A 22,653-nucleotide genomic window follows, 5' to 3' on the forward strand; every position below is an offset into this window, starting at 1 on the left:
AATGACACTCCTTTTACTGAATAGCAACACTTCGTCGCAAACAGAAAAATGTCTGAAACGGTATCCCCCCAGTATTAACTTCTGCTTAGTGGTGTGGATGAAATTGTCATTCACGGCATCTGCCTTAATTTATTGGAGTATTACTGGCAGTTCGCGAATAATATTATCAATCATGGTTTTAAATTCGCTATTAATATGTAGCGCCGCGATTACAAAGTCTTCGAGATGTTCCATCTGGGCAGAGATTAGTCTCGACAGACCGTCCGCATGTGTAAGTTGTTTCGATGGGAAAAATTCTAATGTAAAATCGTATTTTAGCAGAATCGTTCCCAATCTTAGCTGGTTCTCAGTGAATTTGAGAAGTCCCTTTTTTTATTAAAAAAAAAAAAATGGATACCAAAGGCTTATGATCGGTTTTCAAGAAAATTTTTTCTTCTGTACAGGAAACGGTGGAATTTCGGAACTGCGAAAATGATACCTAGTCCTTCTTTTTCGATCTAAGAATAATTTTCTCCGCCGGAAGTAGGGCCCGGGATGCGAAAGAAATTGGCTGTTTTGAGCCATTCGGCATCTTATGCACCAATACCATACTGGCTAGAGTCGCTAGCCACTATTGTATCCAAATCTGGGTTAAAATGAGTTAGGAACAGTTTTGAGGTAAGGATTTTTTTTTTTAATTTCTTGAAATGATGTCTGGGAATCCGATGTCCATTCCCAAGGTCTATTGGTCTTTAGTAATTGGTTAAGTGGTGCACGCAGTTTGTGCATGTTGAGGGATAAACTCTTGGTAATAATTTGCCAAGTCTAAGAAACTTTGTAGTTGTGCTATGTTTTTCTGTGCCGGAATCTCTTTAATAGCGATCGCTCTCTCCGGATCGAGGCGTCAGCCATCTTTATCAATGATATGTCCTAGGTACTTGATTTTTTGTAAGAAGAATTTACACTTGTCTCCTTTGACCTCAAACCCATAATTTTATATTCGACTGAATATCTTTTTGATATGATTTGCGTTCCCCCCCTGCCTTTGATCACTATAATGATGTCATCTAAATATGCGATGCTAGTGTCAATGCAGTTGGAATATAGCAAGTGCTACCTTGACCCTAAACGCGAGCCTTTCGTATCTGGTGGGTATTAATACAGAGAAGGTTAGCGTCTTTGTCTTTTACATGAATTTGTAAATAAGTGTCGCCCTGGGCTGGTTAATGGATAGTAGTAGTCTTCTAATGACCCGTTGAGTCCGGTTGAGAAGTCGGCGCAAACGCGGGTTTCCCCGGACCTTTTTTCTTTTTTTCGTAGACTGCTGGAGCAGCCCACTCACTATATTCAATTTTAGGCAGTGTTTTCCAATGTGTTTTCCAATGTGTTTTCCAATGTGTTCAGTTCCCGATTTATCTTGTTCAGAAATGCGAAAGATACGTTGCGTTTAAAAATACGGTTGTATACACGGTTTCAGCTTAAAATCAAGGGCCATTTATGTACATCTCCAAAGGTCAGAAGTGAATACATCTTGGAATACTTCCTGAACAATAGTTATTAGTTTCTTAGTTTTCACTGGGCAGGCTTTTACTTTTTTGCAAAATATGGAGAAAGGTACTCCCACAGGTTAAACTCGTCCATCCAATCAGAGCCGAACAGGTTTTCATTACTTTTTAATACATATATTTTCAGCTTTTTAGTTTTCCTAGCAAGGTGGCGCTGGTGATTAATTCACCCTCAAAATTAATTTTAGTGCCGTTGACGGCTTTTACTGTTCTATGAGTTCGTTTATGCGTTCTATGAGCATAGTAGGTTTTCGTAATTTCTTCCACGTTTTGAAGTTTAGTTTTATAAGGTCCAATCTAATTGGAATTTTTTTATCCATGCCGAGAATTTTAACCGTTACGTTTTTACGAAGGTTTTCTTATAAGGTGTCTCGGATTATGGGTTGGCGCACTCGCCTTTTTTTTCTGATTTTTCCTACAGTGAGAACTTTTATGTTCCATTTTATTGCATATATTTTTTTGTTAAGTATGAACATTATTTGACCAAGTGTTTACAACTACATCTGAAACAAGAGCTCCGTGATTTTGGTCTTTCAGTCGGTGGTTTTTTTCTTGGTTATTTTTCATATTCGCGATGCCCGCCACGATATTTCTCGCATATTTTTATTATTATTTCCAATTTTTGACAATCCTCAGTCAGTTTTTTGCAGTACCAAGTTCGGTTCGTTTTCTAACTTCGTTAGAACTCTGCGGTGCGCATTACTCTTCTTATCAGTAGTTCCTCTGTCCGGTCTTGGCGCTCGGACGATTGTTTTTGATGTTCCATTAATTGTTTCTGTAGTTCGACTTGTTGTTCATTTCCTATTTTCTTCCCATTTTCCCGATAAGTCTTTTTGAATTTTTTTTTTTTTTGTTCAATTTGCAGTTTCATTAACTGAGTGAAAGCTGACTTTAGCTTCTCCAGCTTGCCTGGGTGGTTATTTCAGAGAAAAAAAAAGTACAAATTTAGTCTTTTTTTCATCTTGTCCATCAGGAAAGAGAATTTTGTAGTTCGCCCCTTTTCTTTCATCTTTTCTAAATACCGAAGAGGAAATAATGATTATTTCCACATTATTTTAAACATATTATTTAATTAATTGGAATACTTATTGAGATGAGTAATTTGTATTATTTATTCATTTATTTATTGCGGACTATTATTCTCATCTTCCAGGTGTTATTTCATGACGTTTCGACCAACTATTCCTCTGGCCTTCGTCAGGCGACGGGAAAAGAACTCCGAATCTCCTAACCGCACCCCCAGCAATTACTGCCTTCCGTAGCTGTAATGGACTGATAGTTGCTATTTCTTCTGCTGAGTCGAAGGAAGAATAGATTCACTGAGTTATGTAACAATTAAATGAATGATTTTGCGCTACGAAACAGTTGCTGTTAAGAATTGTAAATATTAACGCGTGGAAATTCCACGATAGTTGAACATTTTTAACACACATAAATAAAATGAATGAAATTTTTTAGTGTCAAACTAGCAAACGGCATAAACATCTATCAAACTATATATTTGGTTGAAAGATTCTAAAAAATAACAAGTTCCACTATCAACCAATTTATATTTATAAAATGATTGAGTGAATTAGAAAGCAACCTATTGAGATTCAGAGTATTGCATTAAAAAATATCCATATCTTTGCATTATTCCCTGAAAATGTTTTATTTTCAATGGTGAAATTTGATGAACCCGAAATGGGAGAAAAAGGTATAAAAAAAGCATTTTGGCCATTAGGTAAGTTAATATTTATTCATAAAAAAACTTGTGCTAATTTATTGAAGCATTTTAAAGATTCTATCTGATTTTAAATATATTAGGCAGTACATTATTATAGGCAGTGCAGATTGTCTTTAAAAATTAAACTCACATTATGTTTTATAGTTTTTCTAGAAGAGAAAAGCCAGTCAAGAAAAATTCCAGTTTGACACTGGACAAATTTAATTGATTAGTCAGTAAATAGAGTTTGTGAGCCGCCATGTACAGTAGACATTTCTGACAAACAATTAAAAAAAATCATTATTATTCAGAAAAAAAAACAATGTGTTGTGCATTGAATTTTTATTTTAAAAAATCTAAATTTTTAAAATCAATTCTTTTTAGTTTTAAAAAGTTTTTTTTAATTGCTAAAAATTGTTTTAAATTCGTCATTGTTTGTTCTATTTACTTTTTCATTCATTTTATTTATGTGTGTTAAAAATGTTCAACTATCGTGGAATTTCCACGCGTTCTGCTAGTTTATATGAATCCAGTTTATAATAAAAATAGTTATTATAGTTGGATAAGCAAACCCAGAAGAATGTCACCTTGATTTAGTTTCATATCAAGTTTCAACAGCAAACATTCAAAACGAACAACATGTTAGTGAATGGCATACTTTTCAAACAATGATAAAGTGATAGTTTTACACATCGAAGGAGATAAGTCATGAATTTCACTGTTGAATTATTTCATTTCAGTTTTGAATTGAGGTGGTCTTTTTTAAAAGCTCGGTATATTGTATTTTAGTTACCCTTTCTTGCTGTCAGTGCTGAGATTGTAGAAAGAAAGATCGCTGTGCGCCGTCGCCAGTTCGGATACAAGCAAAACCATGGATGAGGATGACCGGGAAGTTGATGGAGAACATGTTGATGTGGATAAGGTGTTGCGATCATTGAAAGACATCGGTAAATTTCAAATTCAGCAAAAATGTATCATCATCTTAAACTGGATCTGTCAAGGGATGAATATCTTATCCATTGTTTTCATAGGTAATTCAATTTTTTTTAATTATCCCAACATATACATCTTTATTCATTTTAAAATCTTTTCATCGCCGAAATCGAACGAGTTTATCTTTTTAATGAAAATATATTTCCTAAAAATTATACACTGACCTCCGCAAGTTACATCTAATTCATGCATGCAGACGATAATAATGTTGGCATTTGTTTTGTCAATTACTTCGAAAATCAACCCTTCTTTTTCTGGCAAATTATCATATATTATTTATAGATTTGTTTAAGTATGTGATGTATAATATGCAACTGAATGCGTAGAATTGTTGTGTAAATGTATAACGGCATATCAACGCTTTTTGACAGATTATCATACATTATTTATTGACTATTTTAAGACGCAAATGTTTCGCTATTAAATTTAACTAAAATGTAGAATTGTCGTAAAAACGTACGACGGCATATCAAACTGATTTTGCAATTGATCATACATAATTTATAGAATCATTAAAGGAGATAATGTATTTCTGTATTAAATAAAACTAAAAGTGTGGAAATGTTTAGAAAACATATTACGGTGCATCAATCTTTTCGGTAAATAATCAATACATTAATCGCGTATGGAAGTAACTTGTGTTTCGTTATTGAATGTAATTAAAATCATCTCTCTTTTTTTGCAAAACATTATTTATTGAATCGTTTAAGGAAGCGATGTGTTTCTGTATGAAATGTAAAGAAAATGTTAGTAAAAATGTGGAATTATCGTAAAAGTTTATTGCGGCATATCATCCCTTTGTGGCAAAACATCATACGTTATTTATTGAAACGTTTAAGGAAACAATGTGTTTCGGTATTAAATGTAAATAAAAACTGAGAATTGTCGTAAAAACATATTTCAACTTTATTTTGCAAATTATCATAGATTATTCATGGACTCGTTTAAGGAGATTATGTGTTTCGATATAATATGAAACTTAAAACGTAGAATTGTAAAAACGCGTTACAGCATATCAACCCTTTTTGACAAATTATCATACCTTATTTGCAGCAGTTTTATTCGCATCTTCGGCGTTGCAATCCTAAATGGGGTTGCGACACGAATGACATGTGGTCATTAATTGATTTTGAACCGAATGGGATTACACAACATACAATAAAAACATTGATACGAACATGAGATTTTCATTTACTATTTAATGTCAAAAATATTTTTCGAGAGCAGAAATCACAAAAGTAGTTTCTGAATTTTTTAGATGAGGATTGGTTATTCGTATTATTTCGATTCATCGGACTATGGGTTTGATTTTCACAACGTTTCAGTCAATGAAGCCTCCGACCTTCTTCAGGTATATCTTGTCGAACGCGGGAATATTTCTGTCGAAACATTCCCGAATTTGGACGGAATTTACTTCATTTGTTCTGTTCTTGCTCTGTCAGTCACGACTGGATAGTTTTTTCTTCCAAAGTTTTGGTTTCGGTTTCGATTCAAGCTGATGCACCAAAGGCATATGGATATATATTTTTTTTATTTCACAGCTTTATAATATATAAGAATCGATAGAAAATTGACTCTATAATAAGATATACAAAATTTACATAAATTAAAACAACATATATAAGCATATTTTACGACCGAGCTACGCCGGATATCTCTACTAGTTTATATAAATAATTTTGCAGTTTTAACAAAAGAGCTACAATAATATTAGGGCGTCTCCATTGACGCTGAACATCTACAGAATACCAACATCAATATATTACATATGAAAGAGTTCACTGTGGAATTTCCATAGGTCACGCTAGTTACTAATTATTACTATATAATAACGTTTATATATATATATATATATATATATATATTTAATTGCACAGAAGTTCAGAAAAACATATCAAGCCCAACATAAAGGGGACTAGTTAACTGGTCCCCTTTATGTTTGGCTTTAAACCGGCGGTACCAATGTTTTTCTGAACTTCTGTAGAATTAAATAAATAAATATTAAGCTCTTCTATCGAAAAAGTTTTTCTTTGTAATCGAGCACTTTGTTGGAATTCTTTCCCATAAAAGCAGTAAAAATATATATATATATATATATATATGTATGTATATATATGTATATATATATATATATATATATATATATATATATATATATATATATATATATATATATATATCGCAGCAAATTCTCACAACAGCAGGAGAATTTTTCTGGAAAAATGTATTGAAGACAAAGTCATACCCGCATGCATACCTAAATCTTTTAAAATATCAGACCATATTTTCCCGGATTACATTGAAAAATACCTTCTGTCATCTGTAGTATATCTAAAGCACCAAAGCTGTCATCTTTTTCGAAAAGCCAGGACATTAATTACTGAATATCAACAAAATTATTACAAGAAGACACCCAGATCAATTAAGAACGTCAACAGATCTGCCAAAAAAGTTAACACGCGCCATACTTTTAAATTGGAAAACAAACTTGCTCAATTGGTAAAAAACAGCAAATGGAAAACTTTAGGACGTCCAGACCTTATTCTAAACCTTACTTCAAAACCACTCTCAGACATTGAACCTGAAGCTCTCAGTTTCGGGCTTAAATTCGCTACCGGTAAACATTCAAACATCACCACTAACACAAGCCTAAACAATTATAGACAAGATGACTCGGATATCACTAAGGGCCTCATACAAGGAATAATATCTTTAACAACTACCCAACCTCAAGAATTAGCATTACCAAAGAGATACATTGATGCCTTAAAACATTTAACAAAAAATAAAGACATCATCATTTCACAAGCCGATAAAAGAGGTGGAATAGTTATCATAGATAAAGATACATATCTAAAGAAAATGCACACACTATTAGCAGACGGAGATACATATACTCCGATAGACTTAAAATCTATACAAAAGGATTTCGAAACCTTCAATTAATCCATAAAAAAACTTATCAAAAATGATAAAAAATGGATAAATAACATAGAATACAACCCCACTATTCCTGTATTATACGTCCTCCCCAAAACACATAAAGAAAACATCCCTATGCGACCTATAGTATCTAATATCGGAAGCGTCACCCATAAATTAGCACGAGCTATTGCCCAAATTTTAACTCCATTAATGGGCCTATCAGCAATTCACATATTAAAAACACTGGTCCTTTTATTTACAAAAAGAACAGATTTCAAGACTGTCGCGCCCTCTAGTGGTAGTTCATTGAAGTGCAAGGGAGATAATCCTGTCCAATATATTACAGTGCCCTTCTAAATAAAATAATAAATATGGACATACAAAATAAAACCCTTCATAGTTTAGACATAATTTCCCTCTACACCAATATTCCTATAAAAAATGCCTTAATCTACTCCGCAGGCACCTAAACAAAATTAAAGCCGATCTACCTTTTTTCTCGGATACATTAATACAAATAATAAAACGTATCACCGATAGAACCTATTTCCAGTTTAATAATTCCTACTACAGACAAAAATTTGGACTCCCTATGGGTAACCCCCTTGGTGGTGTACTAGATTGCTTATTTTTAGAATTCCTAGAGGCCAACTCTTTTAAATACAGACTACCTAAAAACTCCACATACTTTAGATACATAGATGATATTCTTATTTTTCTCCCCATAAACGCACAAATAGAACAACTTAGAAATAAATTAAATTCAGTAGAACCATCGATAAAATTTACACACGAATCAAAACAAGACCACTCCCTAGCTTTTCTAGATATACTCCTCATCAGATCAGAAACCGATCTGAGTTTCAAAGTACAGCGAAAGACCACACACAAAAACGATTATATTCACTACTACTCGCACCATAATGATAAAATAAAGACCGGCATGATCATTGTTTTTCTTGCGTGCCTTTAGAATATGCAGCCCCCAATATCTTAATGATGAAATTCAATACATTACGGATGTTTAAAAAAAAAAACTACAGTACCCATCCTATTTCATTTCTTACGCAAAGAAAAAAAAGCTACGAAAATACACTATAATATAAACAGATAGAAAAATAAAACAAATACCTCACTATTAAACAGACATCTTTTCATTCCCACCCACACTAAAAATACAAAAATCTACGACACTCTTAATAAACTTGGTTTTCACTTGATACAAACAACTTCCACAACAATAAAACAGACATTAAAAACTACCAAGCACTCTCCCAAAACCCTCACATCCGACGCCGGTATATATTCTATCCCATGTAACAATTGTCAACAAGCATACATAGGTGAGACACAGCGTAAATTGAAACTAAGACTTTACGAACACAGAAGAGATATAAGGAATGGTAACGCCCTAAATGCACTCTTTTGTCATAGTGCTGAACACGATCATTCATTTAATTTTGATCATGCGAAAATTATAAAATACGTGATAGATAGAGCTAAAAGAATACTTTTAGAGTCAGCACTAATATTAAACACTAATACTATTACGCAAAGAAAGGGCTTCTGCCATTTAGCCCCTAGTATAGGGAAAACAATAATCAAAGAACAAAATATAAAAACAGATCCTGGTTAACCGTTTTTTCCTTAATCCTTAAATAATTTAAACAAAATGAATAAGTTTAGAGAAGAAAAAAATGTACATATTTAACGTATTTTTTAAAAGTGTATATATAGACATTGAACAACCCAACCTTCCCATACACATACATAGTTTCCTTCCCGATATGGGTAGGATTCTAACACAATTTCCTTTTCATTTTCGTATGGTCTTTGATCGTTTTCTTTTTTTTTTGGGGGGGGGATTTTTCCTTTTAATATCCTGAAGATGTCCTCTGCAATAGGGACGAAACGTTGATCATTTCATAAATCCATTCGGTTTTTCTTTTTTTCCAAATAACATATATATATATATATATATATATATATATATATATATATATATATATATATATAATAGAAAGAAAATTAAAACTGTAAGTTGAACTTTACAATCCAAATTTATTATTCGACTGAATACTCAAAAAAAAAAAACAATTTACAAAGTCCTTATTCCGCGGAGTTTCAAAAAATGCTATTCTTATTATTCTTCTCATCAGACGACATAAAGAAATCAGCAAATTATATTTGTAGCAATGCTAGAATTTGCTTGTTAAGGCATTAAGTGAAACCGCAATTTATTGTAGTTATAAATTGCCAAATAAAAAAATGAAAAATATTTGATATGTAAAAAACTAATATAAAAAAAACTGCGCATAAAATTTCAGCTTGAATGAAACTCCTCTAGAGTTGCTCCAAAATACAAAATAGTCCTTTAGATAGAATGTATTCCACAATAAGCCAGCGTGACGATGTATATAATCCAATTGGAAAGTTTTCAAAAATCCAGTTGGAAATTTTACAAAAAAGCTGAGATGATGAAAATTGTTTTTTTTTAATTTTCGGGCAGTGCAGTAGTCCAAAGAGAAGTCTGTCCCTAGTCAAATAGTAAGAAGAGAAAAATCCAAAAAAAGAACCTTCATCATCGGCTTAAAAAGAAAAAGTGATTTCAAACGGAAAAAAACCGTGAAAGCTCGTATTGCTGTGGCCGGACAGAATGAAACAGATTTTTCTATGAAGAAATTCGATGTCATTATTTAAAAAAGGTGTAGGGGTGATGACTATAATTTTTTAAGTGTTGCCGAATAATAGTTTATTAAGGCTGTCAAAAAGTCATGTTGATGATAAAGATGACAAAATAATAATAATAATAATAATAATAATAATAATGATAATAATAATGATAATAATAATGATAATAATGATAATAATAATAATGATAATAATGATAATAATAATGATAATAATAATAATAATGATAATAATAATAATAATGATGATGATAATAATAATAATAATAATGATGATAATAATAATAATGATAATAATAATAATAATGATAATAATAATGATGATAATAATAATAATAATGATAATAATGATAATAATAATAATAATAATAATAATAATGATGATAATAATAATAATAATAATGATAAAAATAATAATGATAATAATAATGATAATAATAATAATAATGATAATAATAATGATAATAATAATAATGATAATAATAATAATGATGATAATAATAATAATAATAATTTAGCAATTATAGTAACAAATTTAGTAATAAGTATAAAAAACTTTTAGTAAAAAAACAATAGAGATGTCGATAATAATAATATTTATAATAGAAGCAACAGAGATAGTGACACAAATGATTATGTCAATCATACAGCGATATTGATAAAAGTAAATATACGCATACATACACGTATACATACATATATATATACATACACATACACACACTCATACACGCATACATACTTATACATATACACATAACATATATACACATACTTACCCACATGTATACATACATAATTACACCCATAAATATACAAGTACATATATATACACACATATATAGACACATATATACATATGTATATACATATATATACATATATGCATATATATACAACGCATAAAACACGTCTACATAGACATAATAATAAAAATAGATAAAATAAAAAACCTTCACATATATATATATAACTATATATAGATACACATACATAGACACAAATAATGATATTTATATACACGTATACAAATTATAACAGATGCTAAAACTGCTACCACCCCTACACGCCCCCACTACCACTACTACTAATAATGATTAAAAGAATATATATATATAAATAAAAATGAATATAATATATATATATATATAATATATACATATATATATATAAATGAACATAAATATATAATATATATACATATATATATAATTAAATGATTATGGTTATATATATGCATACACACATACACATATATACATATACATATATATACATATATATATACACATACATACACATACATATACACACACGCATACATACATTACATACATATAAATATCCAAATAAATAAATAAATACATAAATATATAAATATAAAAATATACACATACAGAGAAATATGTATAATTTAGGAGTACTATTTATCTTAATATGTAAAAATATAAAATAATATAATAAATGTCGATATTAGTATTGATTATTTCTATAATTCTCAAGATAAATGCAATAAACTAGGTAAGACAAAATGATAAAGTCCGGTATAATGGGTGGAAAAACTACAATAATAAGAATGTATAGTAGTAAAAAAAAAATCCTAATGTATTTATATATTAAATTTTAACAGAGGAACTATGTAATTTCAAAATTGCAATACATCCTCACGCTGGACTTATTTTGGAATACATTTTATCTTAAGGGCTATTTTGCATTTTGGATCAACTCGAGAGGAATTTCATTCAAGCTGAAATATTATGCGCGGTTTGTTTTTATATTAGCTTTTTTCTTTTACATATCCAATATTTTTTTTCAGTTTTTTATTTGGCAATTTATAACTATAATAAATTGCGGTTTAACCTAATGCCTTAACTAGCAAATTCTAGCATTGCTACAAATATAATTTGCTGATTTCTTTATGTCCTCTGATGAGAAGAATAATAAGAATAGCATTCCTTGAAACTCCGCGGAATAAGGACTTTGTAAATTGTTTTTTTTTGGGGGGGGGTATTCAGTCGAATAATAAATTTTGATTGTAAAGTTCAACTTACAGTTTTATTTTCTTTCTCTTATAATAAGCTCTACTCTCTATTGCGTATTGAGCTTTTTTAATTCGGTTGGAATTACATTTTCTAGAAAAAATACTGTTATTTATATTAGTTTGAAGTTTACCCTTGCGTATATCAGGTAAACACTACACCCATTTGTTTTCATTAATATATATATATATATATATGTATATATATATATATATATATATATACTAGCAGAAGTACCCGTTTGTGACTGGGTTCAAAAACAGCCTACAGAAAATGGACTCTGATTTATGAAAGTATGATAGGTTATGAAAAGGAACGGTTGTAAAGAGATAGCTTCCAATTTGGGGGTATCAAAACCAAAGCAAAATATGATGAAAATAAAAATAAACTAGATAAATCCCATAATTTGTTATACCATACCTGTTCACACTGAAACATTTATCACAATATTCTGTGGATCTATATTAAAAAACCTTGTTAAACTTTGTGACATATTTCCATTCTATGGAGGTCAGGCGAGAACGAACACCCCATGATTTTATTATACCATATTTCTTCAAACTGAAACATAATTATCAAAGTATACTTACGCAGATAGATATGAGAAGTCTTTATTAAATTTTGTGCCTATTTCCATTCTATGGAGGCCAGGCCCGAACGCAGACCCCCACAATTTTATTATACCATCCCTATTTAAGTTAAAACATACTTATCAAAGTATTATTACGTACATCTATATCAAAAACACTTGTAAACGTTTTTTTCTTAATTTTTAAATTTTTTATTTCCATACTTTGTGGACCAGGCGCGTACGCAGACCCCACAATTTTAATGAACCACTGTTCTGCCAGATCAAACATACCCATTCCTGCGTCTCGATACATCTTCTATCATTATATCTGATCAGTTTTCTATAATAGTAAACCATATAGGAGCCTATTCGTGACCAGACACACACACAGACGGTCAGCTTTATATTATATACTAGCATGGGTGCCCGGCGTTGCCCGGGTGTTTGGAGGTGTATGCTGAGCAAAAAAAAGGGGGTAATTTTTTAAACTTTGACCCCTATTATGACCCCTGAAAATTTATTGTTTTGGGCTCAAATCAAGTTATTAAGTTAGATCCATGTCCACGGAAGCTATATCTAAAATTTCAAGTGTGTAGACCCAAAATTGCCGGAGAAGTTTGGTAGAGTTCTCAAAGCTCAAATCGTTGAACTTTGACCCCTTAATCGCCAAATTTCTGGCTAAAAACCGATCACATAGATTTTTCCAAATCTCAGTACCCTGTATATCAAATTTCGAGTCTGTAGACTAAAAATTGACAGAGTTATTTCGTAGGGAAATGTACACAGACACACACACACACACACACTTTTATAGATACATAGATTTAAAATTTGAGTCTGACAGAATGACAAAATTATATTGCAAACCGATATATTAAACAAACGAACTTCAAAGAGACAAATGGACACATAAGTAAAAACAATTTGTATTAGAAAACATTTAATATTCCACGTCTTTTTTTTACAGACCTGACGACTGAGGTTCGCTCTTAATAAAAATTGTTTTTTATAGTCTTAATTTTGACTTCCTTTTTCATAAAAAACTAAAAAAAAATCAAGAAAGAAAAGAAATTTAATTTTATTTTTTCATTAATTTCTTTCTGGGCAAAGCAATTCTTTCAAACTTACTCTGTTTCCAAAATGTTTTTATTTTATTCCCCTCCCCCTTCATTCATTTTCCTCCGCATCCTGGCAAGTATTAAAATAAACCATTTAGAATATTTATTTATGGATTTATTTACTTATCATTTCTTTTGTATCGGTAAATGAATTCCATTTAAAAAAAACTGTAAAAGTCACGTTAAAGGTGATTAAGTTGGAAAGTAAGTAAAAATTTACCCTTTTTACTTTTAAATTTCTGATCACTTTGAAAAAGGTGTGTGTGTGTTTTAAAAATGTTTTTTAACTGCTATAATCTCATTTATATATATATATATATATATATATATATATATATATATATATATATATATATATAACAACGTGAGTATTCATATCGTGGGTTTGTATTACTGTACACATAGATTCGAAAAAATAGTCAAAAACAAATATATAAATAAATGTTATCAAAGGCAAGATAAGTTACTTTTCTACCTAACTGGATATATTTTTTGTGTTTTTATTCAATGTAATATATTTATTCAGCTCGAAAACCATACAGTGTTTACCGATGTGCTGGAAAATTCAAGATGGCGTCTCACACCCTCTTTAACACCGTAAGTTTGGGAAAAGGTGTTATAAATAAAAAACTATACAAAATACTATTAAAAACCCGCCGAATATATGTCAACCTATGTCACGGTAACATATATTGAGCGAGTTTTTAACAGTATTTTAACAGGGCACATCGTAAAAACTGACCCATTAATTTTCCTGAAGTAAAAACTATATAGTTTTTAAACTTTTAAAACTGTACATTATAAAAAGAAAACTGTTCGAGTGATTTTCTTTTTTTTTTACATGGGTGTCACCACTTATCAAGGCCCAGAGGCCACTCAAGGATAAGGCTTAATAGGTATACATTAGTCATTGTTATTTTAGCATAGTAAACAGTGGGAATTTTGTAACTTGGATTACTTGAAAAAGAAAACTGTTCGAATGATTGCAAATGAAAACAAAATAACAATGTAAATATATTGATAAGAAAAAAACAAAAACAAACGAAGTTTCCGTTTCAGGAACCCGAGTTTAATTTTATGTCGTAATCATTCAACTCGTTAGCGGTTTTATTCAGCGATTAGGGATAACCATACGACATATCTAATTACCAAAGCGATTTTTTTTAATTTTTTTTTTTATTAAAACTAAACCTGTTTAGTTTTAATGAACCAATTTTTTTAAATCCAACACTTTAGTTATTTTGAGAGCGTGCAACTGCACCCGAAAGGTTGATTAGGAAACTCCAAATCCTTTTATGACTCTAAAAAAAAAAGGGGGGGGCTTTTTATCGGCTTAAATGATAAACTAATGTTAAATATTAGTATTTAATATAATGAGATATCAATCTACACAATTTGCCATCGATTCTGAAATAAAATGAAATCCTGACATTGTGATCATTTTTGCAGGTGTTATGTGCCAAATATTGAAATAAGAATGTTTAAATTCAATTATTGTAATTTAAGTCTTTAATTTTAAAGTCGATTTTATTTATAAAATATCTTTTTAGAAATCAATCTCAAAAACAATCTGAACAATAAATCTCTTTTGTTATGGCTAAGTTTTTGTCAAGGGTAGAAATTATAATAGACAAGTATTCGTCCATGATGACATTTTACCGATTTCCTGGTTTACAGGTATTCTTGCTAAATTTCTTCGAAAGAATAGTTTAACATTCTGTAAAAGTACCTTCCGTTTTTTTTTTTTTTTTTTTGTACTTCTGCAGAGAAGGTAAAAAACCGATAAAAACTGGATATATTTTTCGTGTTTTTATTCAATTTAACATGTTTATTCAGCTCGAAAAGAATATAGTGTTTACCGATGTGTTGGAAAATTCAAGATGGCGTCTCATACATTCTTTAACACCGTAAGTTTGGGAAAAGGTGTTATAAATAAAAAACTATACAAAATACTATTAAAAACCCGCCGAATATATGTCAACCTATGTCACGGTAACATATATTGAGCGAGTTTTTAACAGTATTTTAACCGGTTTTTTATTTATTACACCTTTTTCCAAACTTACCGTGTTAAAGAGAGAATCGGCCGCCATCTTGAATTTTTCAATACATCGGTAAACACTGTATGCTTTTCGAGCTGAATAAACATGTTAAATTGAATAAAAACACGAAAAATATATCCAGTTTGGTAGAAAAGTAATTTATCTTGCCTTTGATAACATTTATTTGTTATATATTTGTTTTTTGGCAACTTATTCGAATCTATGTGTACAGTAATACAAACCCGAAATGAATTTAAGACCACGAGTGAAATGAGAAAATGAAGAAAATCACATTTACTGTGTGTGTTTACTGTTTATGTAGTCAGCGGGTTTGGTTGCCATAACAACGTGACGGTAGTGAACGTGTGTGTGTGCGTGTGTGCGCGTTTCGTGTAGTTTAGTTTCGTATAATAGTTTCGTATTTTTTTAATTTGTAAATAACAAGTTATTAAAAAATTAAACCCTTCCAAGATGGACAATAAATAAAGCCATAATATTTTATGGTAAAGGTAAGAGCGTAGAAACGATTGTTTTTTAGGAGATGTGATTATTGGATTAACCAATCAGAAATCGTCTGTGGCACACACATCTCTGTTTTTATAGATATATATAGGTCGAGGTAATTAGTTAAAGAGATTCAATATAATGTGATATATAGATAGATAGATTAAATGTTAAATAGATTTTGTAAATAGTACAGTTGAAATGATTAGAATATTTCCAATATGTAATAAGGTCGAGGTAATTAGTTAAAGAGATTTAATATAATGTGATATGCAAATGAGCATAAGTCATTCGATATGGGGGTGGTTTGTAGAATAGTATATAAAGAAATTAGGCCAAGATTCTTATGTCTCCTATAACAGAAACATCCTAAAATGGGTTCTAATGTTTCTCTACCAGGAGAGATCTACCCTCTTACCTCCTTTATATTTCGTTGATGATGGAGAGCTGTACACACAGACAGAAACACACGAACCCTATTACTTTATAAAAATATATAGATATATATATGTATTAATGTTGTTTTTTTTTACTTATTACTTGTATATATTATCTATTGTTTATCATTAATGGTTCTCATATCGTATTAAATTCTATACTTGGTCTACATAGTAATTAGTAGGGCTATAACAACAGCATATTCTTTTTATTGTTTTGACTCTCGAGTATCTATCCGACACAGTTAGCCACAGTTAATCAACCGAGAACCGCATCACTCTATATAAAAGCATATAAGATATCAACCAATACACACTCGAGCGTTAAAACAATCCTAGTCCTAGTAATTAGTTATCTCCCAGTAGGATCCCTATCCAGTCATGGCTGACGGAACAAGAGGATGCTTCCACTGTGAAAGAAATAAAGGGGTTCGCTCGAAATTTCGTCCAAATTCCCGAGTTCCACAGAAACATTACTGAGTTCGACAAGATACATCTGAAGAAAGTCGGAAGTTACATCAACCGAAACATTGTGAAAATCACACTCAAGATGAGAACAGTAGTCCGATGAATCCAAATAATATGAAAAGTAGATTCATTCGTCTGTGTCATCGCCTTTTTCTTTCGTGATAGGTTATGTATTTTTCATAAATATTCAAGTTATCTATATATAAAAAATCAATCGGATATCTAAGTTTTAGATAATTTGTATCTGACAAATCGATATTTGATTTTGCCTAGCCAGTGAGATATGCTTGCTCCCCCCCCACCAGATGAAAAATAATAAAAATAAAGATATATCTGTAATGGAAAGAAAATATACACCAAAACTCGCATAAATTGATCAAGCAGTTTTATTGTTGAATTAAAATATCAAATTTTATGGTTAAACTGCAACTGTCGATCTCGCGACGCCATCGTGAAAACAGTTTGAAGAAACAAGGGAGATAACTTCAAACCAAGATTTTAGAAAACTAATCTTATCATGAAGGGCGTTGGAAAAACTCAAATGCATTTTAAAATGTTTTTTATATAAAGATAAAAATATTTGATCAATTGACATAGTTTTTGTTGCATGCTATTTCCTTTCCATCAAGGGCACGTGCATCATACAGATTTTTCTTGATTTGTCTTATTTTCAAATAGGAAGAATTCTAGAGAAGCGCAGAAAAAATTCTTAATGTGGTCTTTACAAGTACAACTTGTAATTCAGAACAACTTTATTAATTACACTATATAGGCGACCTATTTTCTTTACTACAGTGGTTCCCAACCTGCTGTCGCAACAGCAATGCCATACGGTCGCCAATTGATTATGAGTCGAATGTGAATCTATAAATATAAAAGCGAAAATGTATGTATGTATGTATGTATGTATGTATGTATGTATGTGTGTTCGCTTTTTCTGTGTGTCTACAAAAGGCTTCTTTCAGAGAAGCGGTCGGTCGGTTCACAACTTTTTAAAACTTTTTATATCACACATAAATGGTAATATCTCACAGTTAACAACGAAGCTCGCCTGTCTATTTAATTTGCTCGATTTCGGGAAGATAAATATTCAATATTTGTCGCTCGCCGCATGTGGGTTAGTCTTTTTTCCTATAACATCTCGGGGGCGAGGAAAAAAGCGTTCAGCAGTAAATGAAATCCCGCAGTCAAACCGACCTCATTAACGTCGCACGTTTTTTTTTTTTTTCACAACTTTGCCTCAACGGTCCGGGTTCGATCCTCATACTTACTTTTTTTTTAACCCACCCACCCCCAAACACCCGGGTACCCCTCGCTAGTATTATATAAAACAAGTTGAAAATCGTATTGATACTATAATGAGATTTCAGTTTACTATTTAATATATGAAACGTTTTCCGATGGCAGAAGATCGCAAAAAATAGATGTGCTCGTCAGTGTCATCGCCTTCTTCTTCTTCTTCTTCTTCTTCTTCTTCTTCTTCCGTAGCAGGGTGTGTATTTTTTCGTATGTAGAGAAAATTGAGTTAAATTTATTAACTGAAATGTGCCTATTTGAAATATTGCTGTAGTGTAAGTGTTATTATGTGCAAATATACTGAATCTCGATGACTTTTTCCTCCGTGACATATGTGGGAGAGAAGGAGAAAAGGAAGAGATGAATAAAGAGAGAGAAAGAGAGAGAGAAACAGAGAGGAAGAAGAAGAAGAAGAAGAAGAAGAAGAAGAAGAAGAGAAAGTGGAAGAGAATGATCACATAGGTGATGATAACAAGCAGCCACTCTCACCTTATGTCTACTCTCTTGTACTGTTGCCTTCCTGGGCCTACTCGTCTTTTGCCTCTCTGTATTTATTGAGGGTTTGGTTTGTTTTGGTTGCACCACCGGCGTCACTCCTCCGATTTACCTAGTGTGTTTGAGTGATTCTTAACCCCGTAAAAATGAGTGTCAGAAAAAAAGAAAGTACAGTGGTGATTTGTTGAAGTGGGAATTCACTGACATAATTATTGCAGGTGTGAAAAGACCACAATATGTAGTATGTTTCGAAGTTATTGCTCATTAGACTATGAAATAAAAGACATCTCTAAACTGACTTGAAAGATAAAAGTATTGACTTTTTTAAAGTGAAAGTTGTTGGTGTCAAAAGTCACCGGTTTGAGTGCATTAGCTCTTCTCTAGTCTCTTATTTCTCTTCTATATCTTTTATAATCTTTTTTCTTTCTTATAATATTCCATCTTCTATTCTTTTTTTTACATGGAGTTCACCACTTATCAAGGCCCAATGGCCACTCAGGGATAAGGGTTATTGTGTGTACAGTAATCAAAGGGATAGTGTAGCAATGGTATTGGAGAATAGGTAAGGTATCATTACTTAGGGGGAGGGCGGTTCATCAGGAATTTGTTTGTGTTGGACTTGAAGACATCCAGGTTGAAGTCGGGAGGGAAACAGGCAAGCGGAACAGTTCCACAGGCGTGCAGTTCTAAGAAAGAAGCTTTGTTCATGGTATCTACGTTTTGATTTAGGCACAGATAGGGAGTGGGGAAAATTATTGACGGTGGTTTCAGCTAGTCGGATGTTTTTTTGCGAAAGATTGGCGAGGGGGGACCAGAGAATGGAGCTCAGACGAGCAGCTGCCATGGAAATAACGATAGAACAATGACAGGCTCGCTACGTCTCTTCTGTGGGAAAGAGGTTGCAGGGTAAAGAAAAGGGCATCCCCCACCAAGCAACGGAGTCTATTTTGTACTCTGTCAAGGCAGGATAGGCTGTTTTTTGCAGCCCCCGCCCAGATGTGGCAGCAGTACTCTATCTTTGGACGTACTTGGCTTTTATATAGATAGAGAATTGCATCATTAGTGAGATATCTTCTGGAGCGTTAGAAGGATCCCACTATTTTCCCAGCGACCTTGGCCACAGACTTGATGTATGTGTTCCATTTAAGATCAGGTGTAAAGGTCAAACACAGGAGCTTATCAAATCCTGGGGCCTCCCTTAGACGAGAGCCATCCATTTCAATTGATGCCAGATGGGGATCAGAGCGTTTATGATGTAGAGATAGGAGCTTGGTCTTAGATGCATTAAAGGTAACCAGCCACCTCTTTCCCCACTGTACCACGCGCTCAAGATCAGAGGAGAGAGAATCAGAGAGAACATCATCATTTACAGCCTTTGATGTGTATCTATAGATAGTCGTGTCATCAGCATAGATGTCAATGAAAGATTTTAGTATGTGTTTTGGGAGATCATTGATGTAGATAAGGAAGAGAGTTGGGCCCAGTATGGACCCCTGAGGAACTCCAGCATTAATACGGTGGGCCTCTGATTTCTGCTCATCAACCACTACTCTTATGAGCCTATCAGATAGAAATGATTTAATGAAAACATTTTCAGTTATACCGTAGCTGGAAATCTTGTTTAGTATCGAAGGCCTTTGATATGTCGAGAGCAATTACCCTAGAAATGAAGCCTTTGTCGAGAGATTCGCTAATCCTATGATATATAACCGTTAGCACATCTGCTGTAGATCTAACAGAGCGGAAACCATATTGTGTGTCGCTAAGAAGGTTATTTCTGCTGAGGTGGTTGACTACTTCTCTGTTTATTGTGGATTCCAGTAACTTACTCATGACACACAGGAGACTTATTGGTCTGTACCGAGAGGGGGATGACTTATCACCTGAATTTTTAAATACAGGGCATACTGATGAGGTTTTGCAGGGTGTTGGAAAGCACTTCTCCTTAAGGCAACGCTTAAACAGTTTGGAAAGTATGGGGGCAAGTTCTGGTTGTAATTTTTTTAACACTATAATTGGAATACCGTCGGGACCAGTTGCTTTACTGGAGTCAAGGTTCTTGATTAGCTTGGCGACCTCACGCACAGATATTTGTATGTTGCATAGCGTGTTGTCTGTTATAGGAGCGAATATGGGGAGTTGGTGGCCTTCGTCACACAGGGTAGAATTTGCCGCAAAGTTTTTGGCAAATAGTTTGGCCTTGTCGGATGCTGTCGAGATGACTTCTGGTTCATTGATAATAGTTGGGATAGAGCGCACGTTTCTGTTCAAGATCCTATTTGCTATTTGCCAGAACTGGTGGGAACCAAGCCGCTGCTCAGCTACTTTGGACTTAACGGATTGCGTATATAGCTCTCTTGCATTTTTTATTACTCTTTTACAATGGTTACTGGCGGTTCTGAAAGCAGCTTTAGTTTCAGTGCATCTCTTACGTTGGTAGCTATGGAAAAAGTGATTTCTGTGTGCGATGGCAGCAGCACATTCGGGGGAGAACCATGGCTTGCTGTTAGGTTTTTGTTGGAATTTTTTGGATGGTATGAATTGGCCTATGCCTACAAGTAACCATTCGGTCGGATCTGATACTATAGAGGACACATCCTTTTTAAACATGGAATGGAGAGGGAAATCAGATATGAATGTACAGAAGCTATCCCAGTCCGCCATAGAGTATCGGTATACAGTACGGTGGAGAGGTACGTCTGTAGATTTATTATATTTCATTTTTATCTTAACTGATACGACGCAGTGGTCGGAGGATCCCAGAGGAGATAGAACGGAACATGAGCATAGCTCAGGGGAAGTAGATAGAAAAAGGTCTAGGAGGCTTGCTTCTAATATTCTATTTGTATTTTTTCTATCTTCTTCTTCTTCTTCTAATAATAATAATAATAATAATAATAATAATAATAATAATAATAATAATAATAATAAAATAACAACGATTTTTCCCGCGACTCTTCCGACACTATAGGAACGCGATGAAGCTATTTTTATGCAAAGCTTCCGTACTCATTCCAAACTGCAGCGTGTTTTCGTACAACAATTCCTCATCTTCCCGTAAAAGTTATATTTCTCCCCTTGACTTACTTTCTCACCAACATAATCTCATAATGGTAGTACAAATATAATACCCTTTTTAATTTTAGTCCTCCTACAAAACTGCAAATCATTGGTTCTTTTATTAAAAGTAATACTTAGCTAGAAGACACCGGGTAATTATTCCACTTACTAAATGCATTACTTTCATGCATATTACGTTGGCATAACCTTATAGAATACGGAACGCTCCCTTTCAATTTTAAGTCTAGCAGAATGATGGAATGTCTCTCGCGTAAGCAGCTCTTCAATTAAGAGAATACTATTTACGAACACGGAGAAGGCCTTTCTCAGTATCGCTATAAGACACATTACTCGATACAAAACCTTTATTCACAACATAAAATATAGTCATTACCGTTTTTCCTAATTGTTACAGCTATGTCTCACCTTAAATCCGCGTCCATCATCTGTGTCCACATGCCCCATGATTATTCCTTCCTTACGGCGAGTAAATAAACAAATACGTTCTTTATAACTGGCCGTAAGCAAATTGATGCTGCTAATCACTTAGTTGACATCTCTTACCTTCTTTTTTCAGTAAAACCTTCGCTTTCTTCTTTGTCTTCTTTTTCAGCATAATCTTCTTCCCATTACAATTTTCACCATATTCTTCGTCCTCTTCGCGTCCTCATGGTCATCATTTTTACGTGTATTCTCCTTCATTTTACACCGTCTTCGTTTTCTTCTTTGCCGTCTTCTTCATCTTTGACTTTGAATTCTTCTTTAA

The 22,653-nt window shown here is 32.5% G+C and overlaps 1 protein-coding gene across 1 annotated transcript in view; it reads left to right on the forward strand.

Moving 5' to 3' along the window:
• Positions 1–4,019: 4,019 nt before the first annotated feature.
• Positions 4,020–22,653, forward strand: part of LOC145270085 (organic cation transporter protein-like) — an 84,425-nt gene continuing 65,791 nt past the window's right edge. Inside the window, exon 1 of the mRNA XM_080125687.1 lies at positions 4,020–4,280. Within this exon, the coding sequence (XP_079981813.1) occupies positions 4,121–4,280 (160 nt within the window). The 5' untranslated portion in view covers positions 4,020–4,120. The remainder of the gene's footprint in view (positions 4,281–22,653) is intronic.

Source organism: Euprymna scolopes, chromosome 4 (assembly GCF_053919585.1).
Source record: "Euprymna scolopes isolate OS-2025 chromosome 4, ASM5391958v1, whole genome shotgun sequence".
Taxonomy (NCBI): Eukaryota; Metazoa; Mollusca; class Cephalopoda; order Sepiida; family Sepiolidae; genus Euprymna; species Euprymna scolopes.